This window comes from Columba livia, chromosome 11 (assembly GCF_036013475.1).
Source record: "Columba livia isolate bColLiv1 breed racing homer chromosome 11, bColLiv1.pat.W.v2, whole genome shotgun sequence".
In the NCBI taxonomy this organism is placed as follows: Eukaryota; Metazoa; Chordata; class Aves; order Columbiformes; family Columbidae; genus Columba; species Columba livia.
Genome location: NC_088612.1, coordinates 1,219,647 through 1,242,444, shown reverse-complemented (window position 1 = coordinate 1,242,444; position 22,798 = coordinate 1,219,647). Strand labels below are relative to the sequence as shown.

At 44.0% G+C, this 22,798-nt stretch overlaps 1 protein-coding gene across 1 annotated transcript in view; it reads right to left on the bottom strand.

Annotated features, from left to right (window-relative positions):
• Positions 1–1,655: 1,655 nt before the first annotated feature.
• LOC102091144 (tropomodulin-2) overlaps positions 1,656–22,798 on the bottom strand; it is a 30,914-nt gene continuing 9,771 nt past the window's right edge. Inside the window, exons 2-10 of the mRNA XM_065076417.1 lie at positions 22,226–22,424; positions 20,270–20,426; positions 12,795–12,917; positions 11,942–12,028; positions 9,286–9,416; positions 8,604–8,711; positions 8,185–8,328; positions 7,720–7,864; positions 1,656–5,118 (exon numbers count right to left, since the gene is read on the bottom strand). Coding sequence (XP_064932489.1) covers positions 5,084–5,118; positions 7,720–7,864; positions 8,185–8,328; positions 8,604–8,711; positions 9,286–9,416; positions 11,942–12,028; positions 12,795–12,917; positions 20,270–20,426; positions 22,226–22,351 — 1,056 coding nt within the window. The 5' untranslated portion in view covers positions 22,352–22,424 and the 3' untranslated portion in view covers positions 1,656–5,083. The remainder of the gene's footprint in view (positions 5,119–7,719; positions 7,865–8,184; positions 8,329–8,603; positions 8,712–9,285; positions 9,417–11,941; positions 12,029–12,794; positions 12,918–20,269; positions 20,427–22,225; positions 22,425–22,798) is intronic.

The window sequence follows — 22,798 nt, the reverse complement described above, 5'->3', positions numbered from 1 at the left end:
GATACCTCCTTGTTTTTCACTATGAGATTTCCTCATTTTCTTGAAGATTATCATCCATTTTTTGGCATGCAAGAGAGGAAAAATAGAAAGATACCGAGATATTTTAAAGTATTGACCTAAGTAAGGATGCTCTTTAAATGTGTAGGGAAGATGTTGTGTTTCTTTGCGGATGAACTGCAAACTCTCCTGGGACTGTAGAGAACACGTAGTTTGTGTGGGGATGTTCGGAGGTTTCTTTAACTGTCCTTCTCCATGGGTACTTCTGGGCAGTTTGTGGGGTGTTTTAACATGCAGCAAAGGTTTGAAGGGTCAGCTTAACCATTTCATTAACTCAGCCTATGCCTTTAGGTGCTCCACGATGTGCTTGATTCCCTTGAAGCCTAAAGCTGTGTATACCATGGAAGAAATCAGTGTATGTTCTTGGTGTCAGATTGTAGTGAGGTGCCATATGAAAATTGCTGAGACGCTGTGTGGAGAAGAGAGGATGGAAATACACGTATTTCTACCTGATGCTCACGGAAAGCTCATTTTGCAGGCTACCTGAGTAGAAGGTAGCTGAGGAGGGATAATTTGATATAGTTCTTCTACTATGTTTTGCATGCAAGATCCTGATCAGACAACAGTGATTTTATGCATACAACTGCACACAGTCAAATTGGATTCTACATTTCACACAACAGCGAAATCTTTCTCTTCTGTGAGTTAGTGATGAAGGAAACATGCAATCCGGTCTTTGCAGCTCCAGTGGCAGCCGCTCTTTATAAACTGACTCATTTTTCATTTCAAGAAAGAACAGCAACCTGCAGAGATCTATTATTGCTTTGTCATATCATTTCAGGGCTGTGGAATTTGAAACCAGAGCTAAAGAAAATATTAGGCATTGTAGAATAAGGGTCCTGCTTTTCTCTTCACTTTGCACTGTGTACTTGTTTTTGAAGTGATGACATATTTAAAAAAACAAAACAAACCACCACCACCAAACACACTAGTAATACAGTCTAGTCTTGGGATATGGGACATAATTTTCAAACGCATGTTAAGTTCCCAGAAGGGGGTTGGGTGCCTGGGCCAGATTCTTATGGTACATATTAATAACTGCCCAAGGACAGGGACTTGTGGATCTACACCTATATTGCAACTGGTAAGAGCTGGTACCCAGTCACTCCTAAAGCTGCCTGTGAAAAGCCACGATATTTGCAGATGTCTAGATGCGTGACAGAAATCTCATCCAAAGTATCTCAGATAGCAATACATTCTGAAAATGGGAGATTCTAATTTCCCATTTATTTCCTTTAGAGAAAAGTGCATCTCTTGCTGCATGTTCATCTGACAATCTCAGAGTTTCTCCAGCGTTCACTGAGTTGGGAGGCAGGAAAGTATTAGCTTGACGTTAGAGTGTGCAAGCCAAGGCATGGACAGGTAAAACGAACTTGCTTTCAATCTGGGAGGTCTGCTAAACCTGGGAGGAAAATCCGGGTTTCTCTGCTCCCAAACGTGGTTCTGAGCACCCAAACAACATTCACAAAGCTGCAGCTCATGAGGAACGGAGCTGAAACCTGGCAAATGATCCAGGCGAGTGAAAGCCACAAGAGCCACCAAGGGGAAAGCATCCAGGGAGGCTTGATTCAAGGCACAAAGCCATGAGAAACTGCAAATCCAAATCCTTCATGATGATTTATTTAGAAAAACCACAACGCTGGGGAGTCACTGTTACATAGCATGGTAATTCCCTTCCTCTTGAGTAATATGCACCACGGTGTGCGCATGCAATTACTTTTCTTCCAGAAATATCATTTTATCTAGAGTTATACATGTACACATATGGTTCTAGTGCACGCTACAATTCACATATTTGTTAGGACACGCACAAAGTTGAGCTTTTCCGTGAAAAAACTGTATAAAAAATACAAACCAAACTGAAGCTGTCAACACGAGAAGCAATGTGCAAAAATAGACAGTTACTCCTGGATGTTCGCTTAAGAGAAAAGGACTCTTCTGTCCCTGTTCCCCATTCAGCATTGAGTATGCCCAATGTTGCTTGAAAGTAACATTTAAAATAACTAGTCATGCCCTGCCCCCCTTCATGTTAATTGAAGAGATTTTTAACCAGCTAAATAATCCTGTATTAATATGAAAATCTGGCTTTGAGCATCACCGTCGTGTGGTGGTGTTGTATCACACGGATCTCTAAACCGTTGCAATGTGCGACTGGTGATGCTCCGGGCCGGGTGGCAACCAAGCCCTTGTGCAGAGCACACAAGAGGCAGGACAGACGTGTCCCTGGTCACCAAGCCCCCCGCAGGGCTGGCAGCAGCTGCCTGGAGAAGAGGCCGAGGGTTTAGGAGTTCTCATGTCAGCTGGAAGGAGCCAGAGCTCCCAGGTGCCCGCCATGGGCTGCGCAGCTCCAGGCACTGTCTGGCGGGGCTGGTGTGTGAGATGAAGCTCTCGAGTGTCGAGAGCACGGCAGAGGAATGGGTGGAGAGCCCCCGAGGCCTTCCCCAGCCCTGCCTTGGTCCCTGGTGCAAACTAGAGCTGACGTGGACGGAGCCGCCTGGCTGTGTAACCACCTGCGCGGCTCTGAGCAAAGTGGTACAGGGTGACGTGCTGCAGACTTTGTGAAGCAAGCAGACCCATCCATCCTCGTAAAACTGCTGCATGCAAACACCAACGCTTTAAGCGGCAATTAAGACTAAAAATGGATTGCACTTGTTTCCCTTAAACACATATGCATACCACCCTTAAAAAACAAACAAAAAACCCCAAAAAACATAAACCAAAAAAACTTCAAAATGCCTTAAAAAATTGATTGATAGTTGGTATTCCCTTGGTTGTATCCAAGGAAAAGAAGATAACTGGGCAGTGTGATTCTGTAACCACTGAAGTCTGTCAGCAACTGCAGTCTTTTCATTTTGGGGATGAGGATTCTTCCTACCCATGAGAGTTGATGCTGCAAAGCCCAGTATCTCCCAGTCATTCACGTGTTTTTAAGGACTGTTTACTTAAGCCCATGCAAAGTTATGACTGTGTTACAGAACTTGTCATTTCTTTTAAATGGGACATCAAAGTTTTTCCCAGCAAATCCTGCATAGATCCAGGGAAAATCTCAGCAACACTGCCCTGTGTGTTATGTTTTTCGCTTGCAAAGCGAAGGTTTTAGCCTTGTTCTGAGGAAGGGAAGGAGAGGTGGAAATTGCAAAGACTAGAAGCTCTCCAGAGAAGTAAACTGTAGATACTGTGCTTTAGATCCCAGCTCAGCAAGCCACTTTAACAAACTGTTTTAAGTGGGATTTAAGTGTATGTTATTCGGTTTGGACTCCAGCGTGAAGACCATCACCCAGCAGGCACAGTGGTGCCTTTGACCTACTCCTTTCCGTTCTGAAAGGCACGGAGGGAGGGTTCATCCTGCTAGCTTGCGCTCCAGCTCTGATCACTAAAACATCACTTGGGGAAACGTGCCAAGCAGGTACTGACGGCTGCTGGTGCTCTCCGTGATTCTGATCCCCCGGTGCCTGACACTGGGGTGAGGCCATCACCTTCATCCCCATCGTCCCCTTGTCCTGATGGAGCTCTCGGAGGAGAGGCCGCTGTTTCTAGGGTAGCAGCGATAGCCCCTGGTGCATTTCTGCAGCTTTCTGAAAGCACTGATATGTGTGACACGCCTGACCCGGGTCTCCCTTGGCCCTTCCAGTGCCTGTATGTGCAACCAGAGGGAAGCCCTGGCTGTTAGGCAGAGACAGCTGGTGGCAGTGCTAAAACCACGGCAGAGAGTAGGTTTAGACTGTAAAACGCACGAGATGAAACATCAGACTGAGTTGTTACTAAAATGTTGATGCTGCTGAGAACTGGGGTTAGCTGCTGCTTCGCAAGTGTTTTCCGCTGGGTTAAGATTAAGTCCAGCATCTGAGTTAAGGCCCTGATTTAGCAAAGCATTTGTGCGTATGCTGAAATCTGCCCTTATTCAGCTCAGTGCTGATGCGAATACCTAAGTGCCTTATGATACAGGGACAAACCTGAACCGGAGCCTGTAAATGTAAGTTATGGAGCTGTCACAACTGCCTTTTTGATACATATTTTTTCCCCTGGTAGCATAGCTGCTCTCCTGGCTTAACAATTTCATTAATCTTTATCTAAAAGGTCCTGAGAACACTTCTATAATACTAACAAAAGTACATAAATATGAGAACTAAAGCAAGTCAAACACATGGCTCAAAGCAAAACAAATATTGCTCAGAATACTTGTTTAGACTAAGATTAATAGCTGTAAACTGTGCATTCTAGTAGCAAACAAAAACCTGTTGGCCTAGGAAAAATTCCAAAACATTCAAAGTCTACAGGATTGGCAGCACTAATGTTACTTTACAATGTGGAGGAAGGATAACAAGCATCAGTGTAACATTGCAAAACGATCCACCTAATGTAAGTTGATGTAAACAAGTAGGCTTTGACAATGTTTGTAGGTCTAGGCGTGATCCTGCGCTTGGACCTGGACAGGTGGAGAGCCGGGAAGGTAGAAGGGCGCCGCTCCAGCTGTCCTGGTTCTGCTGCGGCAGGGAGGCCCAAAGAGGCGCAGAGATGCCGCAAACCTACGCTGGCGTTACTGGTTGTGCTCCCGGGAGCATCCCATTGCAGGAGTCGGTTCAGCAGGACCACACCCGTACAAGGATTATTCACAAATGTAAGGCATTGCAGAACTTGGCCCTAAAATTGCTATTTTCAGCAGAGAATCCCTTATCCATACACAAGATCATATTTTAACACATCAAAAAGTGTCTAAAATAAGGGTAAATGTCACTACATGTTATGCTCAGCAACACAGTTAAGATTCTTCATATTGGCTTCAGATATTGCAAAACATTTTTTTTTCACTAAAATTAAACCCACTATGAATCTTTCTCATAAAAGTTAAATTAACCATGAAAGTTAAAAATGAACAGGCTGCATTCTCAAGGTTTAAAAGGTGGCATTAACAGAAATAAGCAACTCCCATTATAATGGTTTTCCAGTGCTTTCCCTTCTGAGCAGTGAACACGGAGATTGCAGTTGGTGGTGGCCTCGATCTCGTCTTGCATCCTCTATGATGTGGCTATTGCCGCTCTCCTTCCACCCGCTTTTTACGGACTGCACCAATAAAACACGAAAAAAGCATTCAGTGTTGCTTTCCTGAGAACCCGAGGACTTATCTCATGGCCACACTCCCCTCCAGCAACATGAGCAGGAAGGAAGGAGCTTCCAAGAAATACTCAGCAGGATTATGTCCTTAAATGTCATAATTAACAGATCTTAGTGCTAAGCAAAACAATTGCAATTAAACAGCAGTTTTCTAGGTCACAGATTGTAGAATTTCACCAAGTGTTTATGTCAATACATTTTCTATAAAAATCAGATTCTGAGCTAAAGCTATTGGGTGATGAAGTGGTCACCATTTCCAGTGCTTCCTCCCAATGGCTCCATTTAGATTTTGATCACAGTTTTGTTGTTGTTTTAAAAGCCACTGTGTTACAACTAAATTGATACTGGTGTGCTCCAGTCTGCATGGCAGTACTCTGGATTATTTAAGCATTAGGCATCAACAATAAATGACTTCTCTAATTGCACAAGTGTATACTATAGGTAAGCAAGAATCACATCCTTTCAGAAAATAATTTGAAGTACTCTTAGGTATTGATTTTAGTGAGTATCGGTAACAAGGAAAACATCATATCGAACCTTAAATTATCTGCTTAAACTTCACGTGCTCTGATTGCATCAACCATCTGATAATAAATAAATTAACTCTGGATTCTCACAAGAAACCAAGTAGGCTGAAGTTGCCGTTTAGTGAAGCAGAGAGCAGTGAGCTTTGTGTTATGGGCAGGATTATTTTGGCCCCATGTTAATTTTTACAGCACTTAGGATACATTACAGCTGGTATAGGGTAGGTCTGGTTGGGCAGCATTTGCTACTCCGCACTTTAATGAAAAGGTAGTGAGTCTTCTCTGCCTTGGCCAGACAAGGTTAGTGAGGTTCTCCTGTTTTATGTGATATAAAATTTGGTCTTACATCAAACTGTCACGTCCTGTTTCTGATATTGAGCTGCAGTAAAGCTGAATGAATGAATGCTTTTCACTACAGAAAGTCAATAACAACAACATATAACTACAAAAATCCCATTAGTTCGCTATCAGGAGGTTTGTTTCATAGTGCTTTCTTGGCAAACAGACTGCATTATTCCTAAGCCTACAGTGTAGCATCAGTCATTTGTGTCCGCTTTCAGTGTTTCATTGCTTCATTTATTTTATTGAACTCCGTCCTACTAAATCTTGAACAAAACCACACAATACAAAAGCTGAGAAATGAAGGTAAGGTACAGGATGTGTGTCTAATGGTAACTGGCTAAACAGTGGGAAGAAGGCTTTTCTCTCCTCCTTGCTGGGATATTTCAAATACCTGGGCACTAACAGTTTCAGGACCAGCAGTATATCACTAGAATGCTTTGGTGCTGCTAAAAATGAAAACAAACAAAATTATGTGTGAAAGAAATAGGTTCTAGCTCAACTTTTGTCGTAGTTGTCCCAGAGAGAAACCCAAGCTGAAGCCAGCAAAGGCGTCACGATTTGACACCCCACTCGGAGGCAGAATTGACTAAAAGCACATAGTTAATGTGTTTTTTCTTATTATTGTCTACTCGTCATGCCTAGTCATCTCCTCCTTATTCTGCGTATTGAGCACACAGGGCAGAGCAGAGCATGTCACACCCAGGTAGCGCTTGCAAACCTTTACTGTCTTTGCCTGTGCTTGGTCACACAGGCAGGAAAGTACTTTTGTGTTCCTCTGGCTGGACAGACTGGGTCTGTCCTGGGCAGGGCAAAGACATGAGGACGCACAGGTTCCTGCGGCTGAGAGAGGCAGCCGTGACAATACAGCAGTATTTCCGGGGGCAGCGCACCGTACGGTACTTCTCATCGCTGGATTTGCTCTTGGGGTGTGCCTGAGGGTCAGACTAATGCCCAGCACTAATGTGGAAGTGTAATTTGTAATGAAAGAGCAATTCAGATTGTCTTTCCATCTCCTCTTGATTGTGATTACAGAATCACACAGAATCACAGCATCCCAGAATGTCAGGGGTTGAAGGGCCCTGGAAAGCTCATCCAGTCCAATCCCCCCATGGAGCAGGAACACCCAGATGAGGTTACACAGGAAGGTGTCCAGGCGGGTTGGAATGTCTGCAGAGAAGGAGACTCCACAACGGCCTGGGCAGCCTGGGCCAGGCTCTGCCACCCTCACCGGGAAGAAGGTTCTTCTCATATTTAAGTGGAACCTCTTGTGTTCCAGTTTGAACGCATTGCCCCTTGTCCTGTCACTGGTTGTCACCCAGAAGAGCCTGGCTCCATCCTCCTGACACTCCCCCTTTCCATCTTGATCCCCATGAATGAGTCACCCCTCAGTCTCCTCTTGTCCAGCTCCAGAGCCCCAGCTCCCTCAGCCTTTCCTCACACGGGAGATGCTCCACTCCCTTCAGCATCTTGGTGGCTGCGCTGGACTCTCTGCAGCAGTTCCCTGTCCTGTTGGAACTGAGGGGCCACAACTGGACACAATATTCCAGGTGTGGTCTCCCCAGGGCAGGGTGGAATGTTGTAAAGGTAAAATTCACTCTTGTGTACTGACAGGAGGAGCTGTGTCTAGAAAGTTCAGAGCTTGGCTCACATAAACAAATGATGAGATGTGGTAGTAGCATCTTACCCAGATCGTTGTTCTTAGTGATAGCTGCTGCTACCCTGGTTCTTGGACCTTGCTTTGTGAACTGGTATCCAAACTTGAGAATCTTGGAGTTCTCCTCCAGCATCTTGGCAATCTCCATCTCTACAGCTGTCCCCAGCTGCTGCCTCTGGTGATAGGGTGAAATATCCCCAAAAGAAAAGAAAATATTTGTTTTCATATGAGAGAGATAAGTGGTTATATTTTAGTACTGTGCTGTGAACTACAAAGACAATCCCATCCCTGGAGATTTTGCTCTGGATTTTATATTTGGCTTTGACCTGTCTTATTTAGAAGCTTTCCACTGTTTGGTTGCACAGGCGTGGGACATGAGCTGCAGAATGACTGAGCCCCAGAGGCTGCCTTGGCTTGGCCAGAGCCCTCTAGAACGCCCAGGGAATCCCTATAGAAGGGAAAGAAAAATGGACTTGCTCAATGCTCTCTCTTTACCTGGTTGTCAATTTTAATCTCTGTCAGGGATTCATTCTCTTTCAGTGCATCAATCAGTGCCAAAATACCCGTCCCAGTGATGAAGTTGGATTCCACATTCAGACTCTTCAGGGTTTTGTTCACTTTCAACATATCTGCAAATGCCTGAGTGATCAGAAAGAGGGAATATGAGAGAACAACTTGAGAGTTTCAGGGAAGAACAGGGAATGTGCAAAACATGGCTTAGTACCTACAAACATATAAAACACAAATAGGCTTAGAAGAGCATATAAGTAAATCAGAAGAGATTACACCTCTACTTTGCATAATCACAGGAAAATGCTCCAAGGGAACAAGAGGAACTCATCCCAAAGCAGACATAGACCTAGTTAAAATTGTTGTGTTGCCTTTTTTTTCCCCCAAACGGTGTTTAAACTTACAATAGCTACAGGGTCATTGCTTCGAGTAGCTGCCAGGCTGAATGTCTTCACATGTGTGTTGCTCTCCAAAGCTTTTGCAAATTCTTTCAGTGTTGGAATAGGAATATTCTGCATTAAGAAGATAAATTCAGTAATTAGGAAAGCTAGACACTGATTTTAGTTATTATCAAACCAATTAATAGCCATAATCTACACAATTTAAACATGTGCAATGCTTTTAAGGGTATCTCAGAGTGGACAATGTGTTTTGGTGCCCCGTGGAGGGCTGCGCTAGGGTGTGAAGTCAGCGCTGCCTTTAACTGGGTCAGGCCAACGCAAGCGTGTGACCGATCTCTGAGCTACTGCCCTATTTTACCACCGCTTGTTCAATCTCCATTTGCACGTGCGGGCTAATTGAATTTGGCAGGTGGTGATTACATAGTGCCCATGAGATGTCTTGCTTTACAGTCCGCTGAAGAAGGGCAGCCTGGGGGAGTCACCCCTTGGGCTTTGAATTGGTATCTGATTCGATATCATGCACTGGTGACCTCAGAGCCTCTACAGCAGTTGCCTCCACACCCCTTTCCTGTGTGTCCTGCTTTTCCTGAACAGCAGAGAGAGAAAATTTGAAGATAAAAGGCAAGGGCTTTGGAAAATATTTGAATAAACCCTCCATAAACTGTAAATGAAACACAGCATCTACCTTTATGTTGTTGAGATTAATTTCTGTAAGACTAGGATCATTTGCTTTTATCCTTTGTAAACTTGCTTCCACGTTGGTCGGGTTAGGTGGCTCCTCAAAGATGGGTTTGACCTTTTCACCTTTCACCACATCTGCAACACAAAACCTCAGGAGATGTTGACATGAGGAACAGGCATCATCAGTAACAGTCTGACTTTCCAATTCCCGCTTAGGTTTGGACTGTAGCATTCAAGAAAGGGTTTATATGAACCACAAAACCTGGAAAGAGGACAACTAGCCCCATTACCCCTGCCATGCCCTTTGCACCTTGTGCACACCCAGACACGCGTCAGTGGAGGTGGTGCTCACAGCGGCTGGGTGGCATCGTCATGAGTAAACTCTTCTTTATGTACAGAAGTCCCAGTACAATTAATTTGAGCCAAAGCAGCTTTAAAGGCTATTGTATAGGATGTAATATACTATAAGGTCTGATTTGTTCTTTGTCTAATTCCTGTAAAGGAAGGTGTGCTCAGAAAACATCTCTGCACCTAGGAATAGACTGTGCTAACATAAAGGAACGTGATCAGGAGGCCCCTCCGTTTCCTTCTCTTGGCTGATGCCATCAGCCTTACTATAAATTCAATTAGCTCTTGTAAAATTGCAACATCTGCGCTTTCTAAAGAATAATAATAAAAACCCCACTATCAAAGCAGGAAAAGCAAGTCTGTCTGCTGGCACCAAGATTTATGAAGCCTTTGAGTATTCAAGCTCCAAAGAGATCCTTTTTTTTTAATGCTGAAATGCATACAAATCATCACTTAGAACACAATTAGTACTTCTAATTCCTGCATACGTAGTTATGGAGATTAATTTATAAGCCCTGACCATCCAAGCCACTAGAGGCAAGAAGGGAATATGTTACTGACCACAAGTATGTTTAAACACTTTAGCTGTTGAGTGCAATGGGTAACGTTCACACCATATCATGGACCAAAAGAAAACCAAATACTTCTTTTTAGAGCTCACAGTCTTAGTAAAGATGAAGTCATCCACGAGCCTCGAGCTGCTTTTACTCTGCTCCTTTTCACTTTGAACTCTTCTTTTAGTATTTCCCCGAGAGACCTGACATATCCCTAAATAACACTCTGGCCCTCTAGGGAGTAGGGAAATGAAAACTACTGTAAAATGCATATGGGGAATTCACATTGGATGCAAGGATGGAAAATAAACACAAGACAGCAAATCATTTTCCGCACTTGCGGTAACACTTGTTCGAGCTAGGAGCGAGGGGAGAGGCCGGTAGCCCGTGCTCAGGTTAGACAGCACAGCACACTCAGCCTAGGCTTAGCAGGATTTTTCATTTTCTAATTCTTCTTGCTTCCCATGAGTTTTATTTTGCTGCTTTAATCATGGTGCTGTTCACTGCATTGATTGGCAACTTTTGCAATGTCTCCTTTTACTGAAAAATTCCACTTGGCTCAGGAAAGTTGTTGCTTTTGGACCAAAGAGTACAGCGATATGACAGTGATCTTTCTGGCTCTTGAGTCTGTGATTGGAACATAGTTTCGCTGACTCTCATAGCTGACATTTTGACTCAGTACAACAAAAATATTCTGAAATCTATGTGGATTAGCAATGCATGCAGTTGCCTGTTATGAGATAGATGGCAGCTCGCACAGGGCCCTGCTGGGGAGGCTTGCAGAGCATCCTAATCCTCAGAACAATGAACTGACATTGTGTCCTGTCTGCTTTCTTTCCTCCCCTTTAGTAATGAAGAATGGAAATGAAAGTCCTTGGTAAAGTTGCTGTTCTCGTGGTCTTAGAAGAAGAAAACACTTTTAGAGTACTGTTTCCCTAGAGAAGGGCGTTCCACAACAGTGTCTTAACAAGCAAAGTTTAGCCCACTTGATACCCCAGAGCTTGGAGGGGATGAGCTCTGGATCAAGGCTTGGCCACTCTCAAGAAAAACTTGGAATTCAGACATACCCCATTTGTGCCCCCATCCAGCCTCCTGTCGGCTGCTGAGCTCAGATCTGATTCACCAACGCTCTGTTTATTTAGTGCAAACGTTTCTGGATTTGCTTTCAGTAACTACAGCTGTTTCTGTTGGGGGGTTTCCTGAATGATCTTGCCTCCTGCCTACCTAAGGAACATTTAACAGGGAACGTTTCAATCCGCTGCCGCAGGAGCGAGTGTGGCTTCCCGGGGCTCTGCCGGCGATTCTGCCGCCTTCAAGCCCTGCGGTTACAAGTGGTTTATCGCTTGCATAGGTACTCAGTGTAGGTACTCAGGCGAGACAGCCACCTCTGAGTTACAGCTCGCTACGTGCTCTGTCTGCTGCCTGAACTGAAATCAAAATATGTATGTCTTGACTTCTTAAATACTCCCATCCTTTCAAGCCGCGCTGCAGAGCCAGATATGGCTCTCTAGGAAAACAAAGTTCCTTAGGAATTACTCATTTGCATAGTACTGCTGTCATTATAGATAATGAATTTTAAGATTGTGTTTACTTTAAATAATTAGATGAATAATTAGGTCAATTAATAATTCATTAGATCATGAATTAGATCAATAAAGGCAAGGCCCGGTTACTTCACACTAAATTAGACCAATATGCCCAACCTATAGGTGTCCCTAAAGATGACATATAGCCCACAAGAGAAATCTGCTTGCTTACTTCTCACGGTTCCTTTTCCATCTTTACTGCGGGCTCCTCCTTCATCAAATTTTGGGTTGTTGACCATGTTGTGCACTCCAAGAACAGCTAGAATGTGTAAATGCCAGCAACAGGATACAACGTTAACGGCAAGGGCAAAGACTGCAGAAAAATATCTGCTACAAATTCTAGTTTAGTTCCCCAAATAAAACCCCCTTTATAAAATATTAACTGAGTCATGCTTTCTGTCAGGGAGAGTCTTCAGGGTCTAAATACTGGAGATACAGACATTTTTCATATAGATTTTTGAACAACCGTATCAATGTGGTATAGATGACAGAAATGCCAGCTGGAAGGAAGGCTGTGGGTCACCTTGCTCAAGCAGGAGCGTTGCCAACACTGACCAGGTCAGCCGTGCCCTTGTCCAGCTGGATCCTCAGAACACGCAGGGATGGAAGTCCCACAGTCTCTTTGGGTAACTTGTTTCAGTGCTGTACTGCTAATCTTTGTAATTTTTTTACCTTCACTAATATATAGCCTGAACCTCTTATTGCTCTTTGTATTGGTTGGCATATCTGAGAATAATTTGACTGTGCATGTGGTTAGCTTGATAAATTGGCATTCACGCTGGGGTTTCTCATAGGAGGACATGGATAGTAACATGCTTGGAAAAGAAATAATGTATTCCAGGACTTCAAAATAAACGCTGAGGATATAAACTCTGATGAGTTTGGGCACTGCGTGGCCTGTAGGTTCTGCACCTCTCTGTGCAGTGGAACGGCAGGTCCTGGGGGATCGTGAGACGCTCCTGGTGGCGGGTGCAGGCAGAGGAGAACCGGGCGTGTGGGGGCATCGTGCCTCTCTGTTATCTAACCTGCAAGATCATAGAGCTCCGTGTCCGAAGCGCTGGCCAGGGCTTCTTCCAGTTCCGGATCCAGGGTCACTTTCTCTTCTGTACAGGTTTCTATGGGCTTTTCTTTAGGGATAAATATTTTTCCTAAGAGAAGAAAAGGCCAGAGTGAGCAATGAGTTATTGGAACAACTCCTCTCTCTGCTTCCTGGCAGTGCGGGGAATAGGGCTATGAAGGTGGAACTGCTTGGAAATAACCTAAAGTGCATGTTTTCTTCTTTTCTCCTTGATGCTGTCCTCCACACCAAGAGCTTAGTGAGCGTCTAAAGAGAAAAGGTATAAATATAGCCGGTCCTTCTCTATGGACTTTGGATGTGGGTAGGTCAAAGAAACCCAGGGGTAATAGAAACCACTAAACCAGTACAGGCTCGTACTTTCCCTGTGCAGTTCACATATATAGGAATACAATTTCTAGGCATTTGTTTCAGGCATATGTAATTCTTGGATGGCAGCCCACATCTTTTAAGATGTGTGTGTGACTCCCAATGATAGTTTCATTTAGAGCATTCTTGGCAAACGTTTTAGAAAAAAATTCTATTACTGGTTATATGAAATATTCAAAGGGGTAAGGTCACGTCAAAGATGGTAATATATATCTTCAATATATGTGGGCCTTGCTGGCTTCCATTTTAAAAATATCCTTTTTTGTGTTCTCTAGATAAGAACATTCTTTTGCTTTATCCCCCCGTGAAGAGATGCTGTAGCACAGCAGACAGAGCTTAGAAGAGCTTATTGCACATTGTTAGGAATTCGTGACCTGTCCACCAACAGCAAAACTGTGTTTATAGCCGGCTGCCAACCAGGTTTCCTGCCTTAATTTAAGGACAGAGTTCAAAGATTCAGGAGGTCCCTCCTAGTCCCACATCAGTATGCTGTAAATTCAATATACAGTGACACCATGGAATTCACTAACAAAATCAAACACGGGTTGGGGCTTGCTTGTTTCGATGGTCCAGCTTAAATTAAAAATGTGTTATTTGGAACAAGCCTTGGAAGAATAGTGATGTTTTATTATTTTAAAGTGGGGCTTATGAAGAAAGGCTGCTGCTCTTGGTGCTCTTTGTAGTCACCCTGTATCTTAGAAGGCACTATATTATAACATTCCCTGTGGTGTAATTCATGTCGGCTGTGTTACATTTTGCCTCCAGAAAATGCTCATGTTCTGTACGAAGTCTTAATAGCAGTAGCTTAACTTTTGTCACTGTTTTTCATTGGTAGAAAGATACATTTATACATATCGCACTTGAGCTACATCAGTGTTAACAAATAAATGTAGTATAAAATGTATCATAAATGTATTATAAAATTATAATTGACTATATAGGCACATATGCACATTTATAGGAGAATGTATTAATTGAGCAGGGAACTACTTCAAACTACTTCCTGAAGTAAGTTTATTGTTACATATGGGGAAAAAAAGGCAGTTTGACTAGCATGGTTTGTGTGATTTCACTGGTGGGTCCAATCTAAAAAAATGTGAGGATTTGATCTTCATTCATAGTTTGCAGGATTTGGAACATCATTTCTGGTATGTTTTCTCTCTGCCTCCCTTCTTATGTCATTAGACATTTGTGAATAAATAGAAATTTCTGCCATTTTTGCTTAGTAGAAATACTTTAATGGCACCTTGCACAAGCCAGAACTCAACAAAGCACAGAGCAATGAGAAATAAGCTGCTTTATGCTAGCTGTAAAAATGTCCTTTTATTTAGTATCGGTTTTATTAAGGGTAGTTACTTAACTTTATAATACAAATTCATTTTCTGCCATAATGGTAAAACAATAGTGTACTTTCTTTTCCTATAAATGGTACTTCAGAATATTGTTCTTTCAAGAAAATATCTGGTTACACTTGTTACTTCTCACTTTTCGACGGATCCTTGACGGGGGTGGGTGCCTGTTTATTGTCAAGGACGGAATGCTGCCCCCACCTCAGAACTGAAATCCAATGACCTCGGAAACCTGCCTTGCATTAATCACAGCGACCTGAGTCACTTTTCCCACTTTCCACTATTCTTTCAAGGCTTAAACTGCTCCCTACAAGTATTCTGTGGAAATGGAGCTAAGTTAGATCTTACCAGACCATACCATTTGTATGATGAAGAAAATACTCCAAGTTCAAATAATTATGAAGCTGAAAGCCAGTAGTAATTTAAATGCAGTATCATAATTGGATTAGTGCCTCTGTGTTCTATGCCTTAAAAATTATGACAATGGACTAGGAAGGCTGCAAATTTAAGTTTTCTAAAGTTATTAAATCTATTGCGCATACATACAAAGGTGAAGTTAAATCGCACCAGCATCTTTGATCAGCATGCTGTGATTGTGCCACCTCAGTGATACCCTTTGAAGAACTATTCTGAAAAGAATATTTCATCAAATAAAACTGAACAGAAGCCAACACAATCTTTAAAGCAGAAGGAAGCCCAGAATTCCATCGACCCTCAGACGGGCTGGGATGTCTGGAGCCCCGGGAGCCCCCTGGGTAACCCCCTGGATGAGCCTGCCCCCCGGCAGCGCAGAAACTCTAGTTCTGCTCCCCTCTGGCCTCTTCTCTCCCATCCTTCGTGTCCTCCTCCTCTGTCCCTTTCCTCATTGCCCCCCCGTGCCTTCCCCATCAGACATACGAGTTTTCTGCTCTGTTGCTGAATGGCTTGAATCGTGATCCTTCTTGCTGCTTTCCCTCTCTTCCTTAGCCCTGCTCCCTTCTACAGCTCCTTTCCCCAGAGCTGCCACATCCCGTCCTTCATCCAGAACATGTTCCTACAGCTCCTCCCCCACCTCTCCGCACTGGCCTCTCTGCTCGTTTTTCTTTCTCCTCTACAGTGCCCTTACAAAGCGAGGGCAGCGCTGTCAGAGCAGGAGCGGGTGTCCCTGCCTGGTTCAGGTGTGACAGTGGCCTCTCGGACGAGCGATGTCGGGGAGCACCCCGCGCAGCCCGTGCACCCCCAGCCTGCAGGAGAAGCTCCGAGGCCAGGACTCGCTTCAGGGCGAATACCTGCACAACACTATAACAAACTGGATGTACAAGAAAGTACAATATTTCGAAGATGCCAAATTCAAGTGCGTTTCCCTGGGGGTTGCAAAGGGCATGTGTTTCAAAACCCCTCTTCAAAGCGTCGAGGCACTGCAGTTCATTAAAAAAAAAATAAAAACAGCTGGAAAAATGTCTTTCAGATGGCTAAAACAATGTGTTTTCTCCTAATCTTGTTCTTGAAAACAGCTGAGTCCTTTTTGCTGACACCTTCCAAAAATTCAGCCCAAGGCAGACTCCCAGCATGGGAAATTTCAGTGTGAACTGCGCGAGTTTGGCAAAGCCACGAGCAACTGGAAGCCTTACAAAAGCAAGCGGTGAAAGGCACTGGCTGGAGGCATTGCTGTCGGCAACTGCAGCGCTTGCAATGCTCTAAGGGACAAACTTCGGGTCGAAACTCCAGCCCTGAAGAACAGGAAGAAGGTGGCAAAAATTTAAACAAACCATTTTGGCATTTGGTGTAAAAAAACCTTCATTTTTCCATCCAAGAAAGATACCGTATCTCTAAACTAAACCCTGACATGTTTAGAGTCTGTTAGAGAAACTGGGATTGGAACTCATTAGCATCTACTCTAATACTCTGACCTTCTGCAAATCACTGTCGTTATTACTAGTGCTGCATATTGATACTCTCCTTGGCACAGCACAACAGGCAAGATAGATGGTCTCTGACAGAGCAACTGAAAGCAGGGGTTTGGCCAAGAGCTATCTGGTTTAATCATCCTTATTTTCTTCCTTTTCCCTTGTATCAGTTAGCTAAAAATGTCAGCATTTAATCACAAACAAGCGTCTTCTCCTTCCCTTTCCAGCCACAAATAATAATAGCCCAATCCACTGAAGTTTTTCCATGACTTTGAGAACTGGATCGGACCCAAAATGAAATGGTTTGGCAAGGAGCAGAAGACCTTGCAGGAAACAGGGGCAGCGGTGAAGGGTCGAAACAGCAGCCCTAATAGCGATTAAAATTGGCACGGCCGGCTTTTCAGATCTAATGATATTTCACAACAAGGGAACCTTTTTCAATGCCGTTCCATTGGCAGCATGCAGCTAAGAGAACCACTGCAACGAAGCAGAAACACAAATGTTAACAGTGTTTGCATTACAGTAGTACGCAGATCTTAACTGAGATCACATGCACATACCACGTTCAGTAACAGAAAACATGCAGTGCTGATATTACTCTTTAATATTCTGTGCCTGCACTATCCCTTACTTTCTCTGCATCTATTTTATTCCTTTTCATGAGCTCGAAATGCTTCGTGTGATCCGAGTGGATAACCAGCTGTTGCAGCTACAAGTGTTCAGTGCAGTGGGTCAGTTTAAGTCACTTGTGTAGTTCACCAGGTCTGTGTAAGGATTTCTAGAATATCTATCCTAAGCAGGAACTAAGCCAAAACTACATAAAATAAACACTTACAAACTGCCAGTCGCTATGGCTACAGTTATCAGTCCTAATTCCTTACAACTCCATTGCTCATTAATAACATTGACATTTGAGAGCTATCCCATACAGGCTTAAAACCTTTTTGTACAGCAATTAACGTAGTACGTTAACAAGCTGAAATATGGCAGAGGACCAAAAGCCTAATGCACACCATACGTTCCATTGTTTTTGCCAAACATTTCCAACCTCTCAAAATCATGATTGCCATCAAAACCAAGGCAATTTCCTGCACAAGCAGCCCCCCACCTTGAGCTCATATTTAATACTTCCTTTGTTTAAACCACTCTCAACATCCTGCCAGCTTTGGATTTGGGGTTTTTTTTGCCTTGTTTTCTAGCACAATCAAAACCTGCTGGTTCTATTCAGCATATAGAGAGCAACACAGGCAGCTCTATTTCATCCTTCAGGAGCTGTTTGGTATTGCTTTTTGCTCAAAAACTCTCCAATCAAACATTAACACAGAAAAATAGAGGCAGAGATGCTAGATAAACAACAATGATGTATCACAGACTATTCTGGAAGGAGGATATTTTAAATGCCACCTTCTTTTTGGCTCATCACTGAATTTGCAGGTCAGTATCAGCTGATAAACGGATAAACGTAGGAACTGGTAGAAATGTCACTTAGCGTTTGGTAGAAGCGTCCCAGTTCCCAGATTTGGAAAGATAAATGCTTCCCTGTGGCAGAAAAACATCAAAGTACAAAACAGTGACAAAAGCTCAAACAACACTGGACACGTTCTGATCGTACGGACACACAACTGCTCTCAGGAGGCAAGCAGTGCCAAATGGCACATGGACATCAACACCTCCCACTTCTAATTCCACATAAATGCACTTTGCAGCTGTCTTGGAACTTAATTTTTAACTACCAGAGTTAGTGTAAAATTAACAGGAAAGTATTTACAGTATAGCACTGCTAGAATGTAAAGAAATAACCTAATGGGTGTCTATGTAATATAATCATATAAATATTTGCTAATCTGTAAATACCCCTTAGAGATCATCAACATGCAGAAGGTGAAGAATAAGCTTTTCCTCAATAGATACTCCTGTTTAGTTTCTCTTGAGGACACATTTTAGGAATGTAAATTACTCATTCTGAGCTTTAGAAGAATACTAATTATTCTCTAATTAAAGTGACTTTAAATCTAGTATGTAGTATTGTGTCTTGGAAATGCCTTTCCAGGATTATTTGATTTCCTTGCATATCTTAGTATAACTAAAATCGGATCATTAATATTTTAATACAGTCATTCCGTTATTGCCCTTTCAATCGAGTTTGTCAAAATAAGCACTAATTTTGAAGCAAATTACCACAGTGAGTCAAAAACCAGCTTTAAATGCTGAAGTGGCTGAATTCACTCTGTGCTGAGGGAGAAGCGGTGTTATCTGTGTTTGTGAACAGTGCTATTTCCACACCAGGAGTTAATAAGCGTTTTAAGGGCATGTGGAAGCAAACATAGAAATAATACTGCTTTGGTCTCATCGAAAGAAAACTGAAATAGAAGAAGCAGGCCAATGCATACAAGGCTACTGTCGCGGGCAGCGCAGGTGTCACTTTTGTGCAGACCATGTGCCTGTCCCGCGCATGCACAATCTCATGCACTTGTGTTTCAGACACGTTTGGAGATCCCAGGCACGACTACAGCAAAAGTGCAAAGTCTTAGCCCTAAGTCGGTAACTATCAGTAAGGTGAGACCTGACTGGAGGTGCTGGTATAAATATGCAGAGACCGGCAAGCGGTAACTTGTACTGGTGACACCGCAATGTGTAGGAGACTGGAAAAGGGAAAAAATGGGTAATAAATCCATAATCCAATAAAGTGTTTTTCTGTACAGTATGTGCATGGTCACTCCCGTGTCACTGCACGTCTGTGGGCTCAGCGCCAGCCCTGTGAACAGCATCCAGCACAAGATATGATGGAGGAAAAAGCAGGTTAAGGAATATGCTGCATTTTAAAATAGCGCATCGGTCAGTTCAAGCTGAAAACTGTCTTGTCTGTCTAAAACTACGGTTTTGAAGAATGAGAGAGCTATGTAATGACCGTAACAACTCTTGGCCTGCAAATAATGTGGTATATCTTTGATAATAATACATGAAGTAAAAAATGTTGCAACTGACTTTCTTGAAATATCTGCTTTCCCCTGAGTCCCATTGAAATAACGGCAAATTCATCAGACGGTCAAAAATGGCCCCAGACATAATAAGTTCCTTCTTGAATGAAAAAGTGGCCTGAGAGAGGCATCTTTATCCACTGTGTATAACTGAGGGAAAGGAGAAGCGTTGCTAAAGGAACATTGCTCACTTAAAAATATGACTGTTCCTGCCCTAAGGCTATCCTACCAATGTCTGTATGATTAGAATCAGGTTTTCCTGGTTTTTCCCTTTTTTTTCCCCCGTAGCTGTAGGACAAAGGGAAGCAGAGAAACCGTCTGCACGAATAGCGTTGCCAGATGTGCTAGTAAACAAGTGGAAAAATACTTACTTTTAAAGTGTATTCCCTAAGCTATTACTTACAGCAATTGCAGGCAATACTTAGTCAGAAAGGCATTTAATATGTTTCCTCCTGAACACCTCCCCCACTTCAGTACGCTTACATGGGACTGATGCTGGAGGTGGGAACAGCCCCAGGGCGGTGGGCGAGGCCACCCTGTCCCTCCTGGGCTGCACATAGGGGCATCTGCTGGTCCGGGAGCTGCGGAGCGAGCCCTTTGCCGCACCGGTGTTCACGCGTTCCCGTGGCCACACCAGGCCTGATTTAAACGCGATGATAGCGGCAGGGTAGCAGGGCAGAGCACCCGGCAGCTCCTGCTACGGCAGCTCTGGAATGTGACTCCTGAGCCCACCCTGCGCGATCCCAGCCCCGCCACTCCTGCCCAGCACAGAAAGGCCGGGCAGCGGTGGGTGCGGAGCTCGGCCAGTCCCTTACCCAGCGCCCACGCAGGGACAGACGGTACCTTTCTTTTCCCCCGTAAACGGTACAAAGTCTTCTCTGTCCTTGTGCTCAAGCGCTTGCTTCTCCAGGTACAACAGCAGGCGTTCTCTGTCGAAAGGGCCCGTGGCAGGTTTAGTGGTCTGGTCCTTTTGCCGAAATCCCGCTGGAAGCAAGGCGTTCTGTGCAAGACAGGGACGCACGGAAAGGACATGAGGCCATCGCGTACAGTTTTCCAAATTTCATTTCGCTGTTGTTTTGTAAATGAAACCATTCTTTGCATGTCATTTCATACAATGGTCTTTGGTGAGAGCAGTAACGCTCGTTACCTAAATGTAATCACTACAACCAGTATATCTTCCGTGCTTCTTGAGTGTACCGCCTATTCATGTTTTAATTGACCACATTTGCAATCGCAGCACTGAAGATCAAGATAACAAAAGAACGAGATCACAAAGAACAAGATCAGAGCCCTTTGTGTTACACATATTATAACCATAGAGTCTGCAGTCCAGGTAAATAGACCAGGATAAGTTTTCTATAAATTCTCTTCATTTACTCTGTTTCCACCCCATTTTTCTCTCTCTCTTTTCATTTTTTCAAAAATTCCTTTCATTCTAATGCAGATGTCTCTCGAGCTTCAGAAATGAATGGTACGTGCAGAAAGCAATTGGTGAATTACGTGGACTTCAGGTATTTAGAGTATGTGGGAAGTGGCAGACAAAGCCCGACTTTAAACATGTAGCTGTGTGAGCATGTGATTGCATCTCTATCTCATCATAGAGGAAGATGCATGAGGCTCCCACATTTCAGTCCAGGAAATCCCAGGGAGGGTTACAGGTACATGGACTTTGCAGTACATGTGCAGCAAAGCCAACGTGCTGAAATGCCCCGGGGTACTGCAGAAACGCTTCATCCTTGGCCAGAGCACGTGCAGTAAACCTGATCTGTGGCCAATATTCGTGAACCCGGAGCACAGCCAGTCAACTCCAGTCACTAGACAGTTTATCCGTGCATGCCCAACCGTGCCTAGAGTGCTACAAATGTACCGCATGTATGTATGTAGCCTGGCTACAAATGCACCGTTGCCTGTTTTGTGGGGTTTTTTGTTTGGTTTTCTTAATGTTCCGTATCTCTGAGATGCCAGATACATGAAAATACCAGAAAATGTGCTGTAGAAGTGGTAGAGTGCCAGTAGTGAAGGAAGAGGCAGCAGGCAGGGAGAGGACAGTAAAGCCCACCCTTAACTTCCACATAAATGTGTGCTATAAAGCTAGAAGCTTTAATTTATCGTGATTTTTCGAATTCATGTTGTCTCCAGAGTGAGCGGATTTTATCTGCTGGTTTACCTGCCAGTTTTCAACCCCCTCCATCAGTCTGGAAGCTTTTGGGGTAGGTGCAGTCAGAATTTCCAGCACTCCTGTGACCGTAAACTCATCATTGTAGGACCAAGGGGTTCCCAGGCCAGAGCTCTTTAAATTCTTTCTGAGAGTGCCTTCAAACACCCAAATCACCCTTGCTCCCTCAAAAATGACAGTTGTGTAGCTGAATCTTATTTTTCTTAGTCACGTCTAAATATATTCTCTTCAGCTAAAAATATCTGTGCTGAATGATGGAGTCAACAGATTTCAGAAGTTCAAAAGATCTGATCCTCGCAGACAGACTGTTTGTGTGTTTGTCAGTGTGCTCAGAAACAGCACTCACAAAAAGCTCCTCATCGCCCTGCAGTGTACAAACACCATTAAAGATTTAAATTGGAGATAAGCTCGTGATTAACAGACATGGGACAGGGAAAGGGCACGCTTGTAAAAAAGCAAGTAGCACATCACAGCAGGAATGAAACCACAATGTCCCCAGCTGAGCTGCTCCTCCCTAGGGGTACACCGCACTACTGCAGCGGAATGCAAACACAAAATGCTGCCCTAAGTGGCATTTATAACAGGCAGCTTTGAACTATGATACCCTAGTCCCCATTACCAACCTCAGGATCAAGGTCATCAAGAACATTCTCGAGCTGTTTCAGCTCATCCTCTGAGAGTTTACTGAGTATTTCATCTTCGTTGATATTCTTATATTTCTCCAACTCTTTTCGGAAGGGCAGAGACATGGTTCCGGCTGCGCTGCGCGACTGACGCTGCTCCTCAGGGTTTCCACCATCCAGCTTCTTGCACCTTCACTCACTGTCAACAATAAAGCATTATAAGTTACCTCTGTTTAGCTGATATAGTCCTTAAAAACCCCACATGCTGAGACTCACATTAGCAGCGAGATGTCTTGTTTCGGGGGTGTGGGAAGCACCGGGGCTGTGGGTGCAGTGGTAGCCAAGGACTAGCCCAAGGACCAGCCAGGAGGGGTCCGGGACACTTGGGAGCCTCACGGGTGCAGCGGTAGCCAAGGACTAGCCCAAGGACCAGCCAGGAGGGGTCTGGGACACTTGGGAGCCTCACGGGTGCACTGGTAGCCAAGGACTAGCCCAAGGACCAGCCAGGAGGGGTCCGGGACACTTGGGAGCCTCACGGGTGCACTGGTAGCCAAGGACTAGCCCAAGGACCAG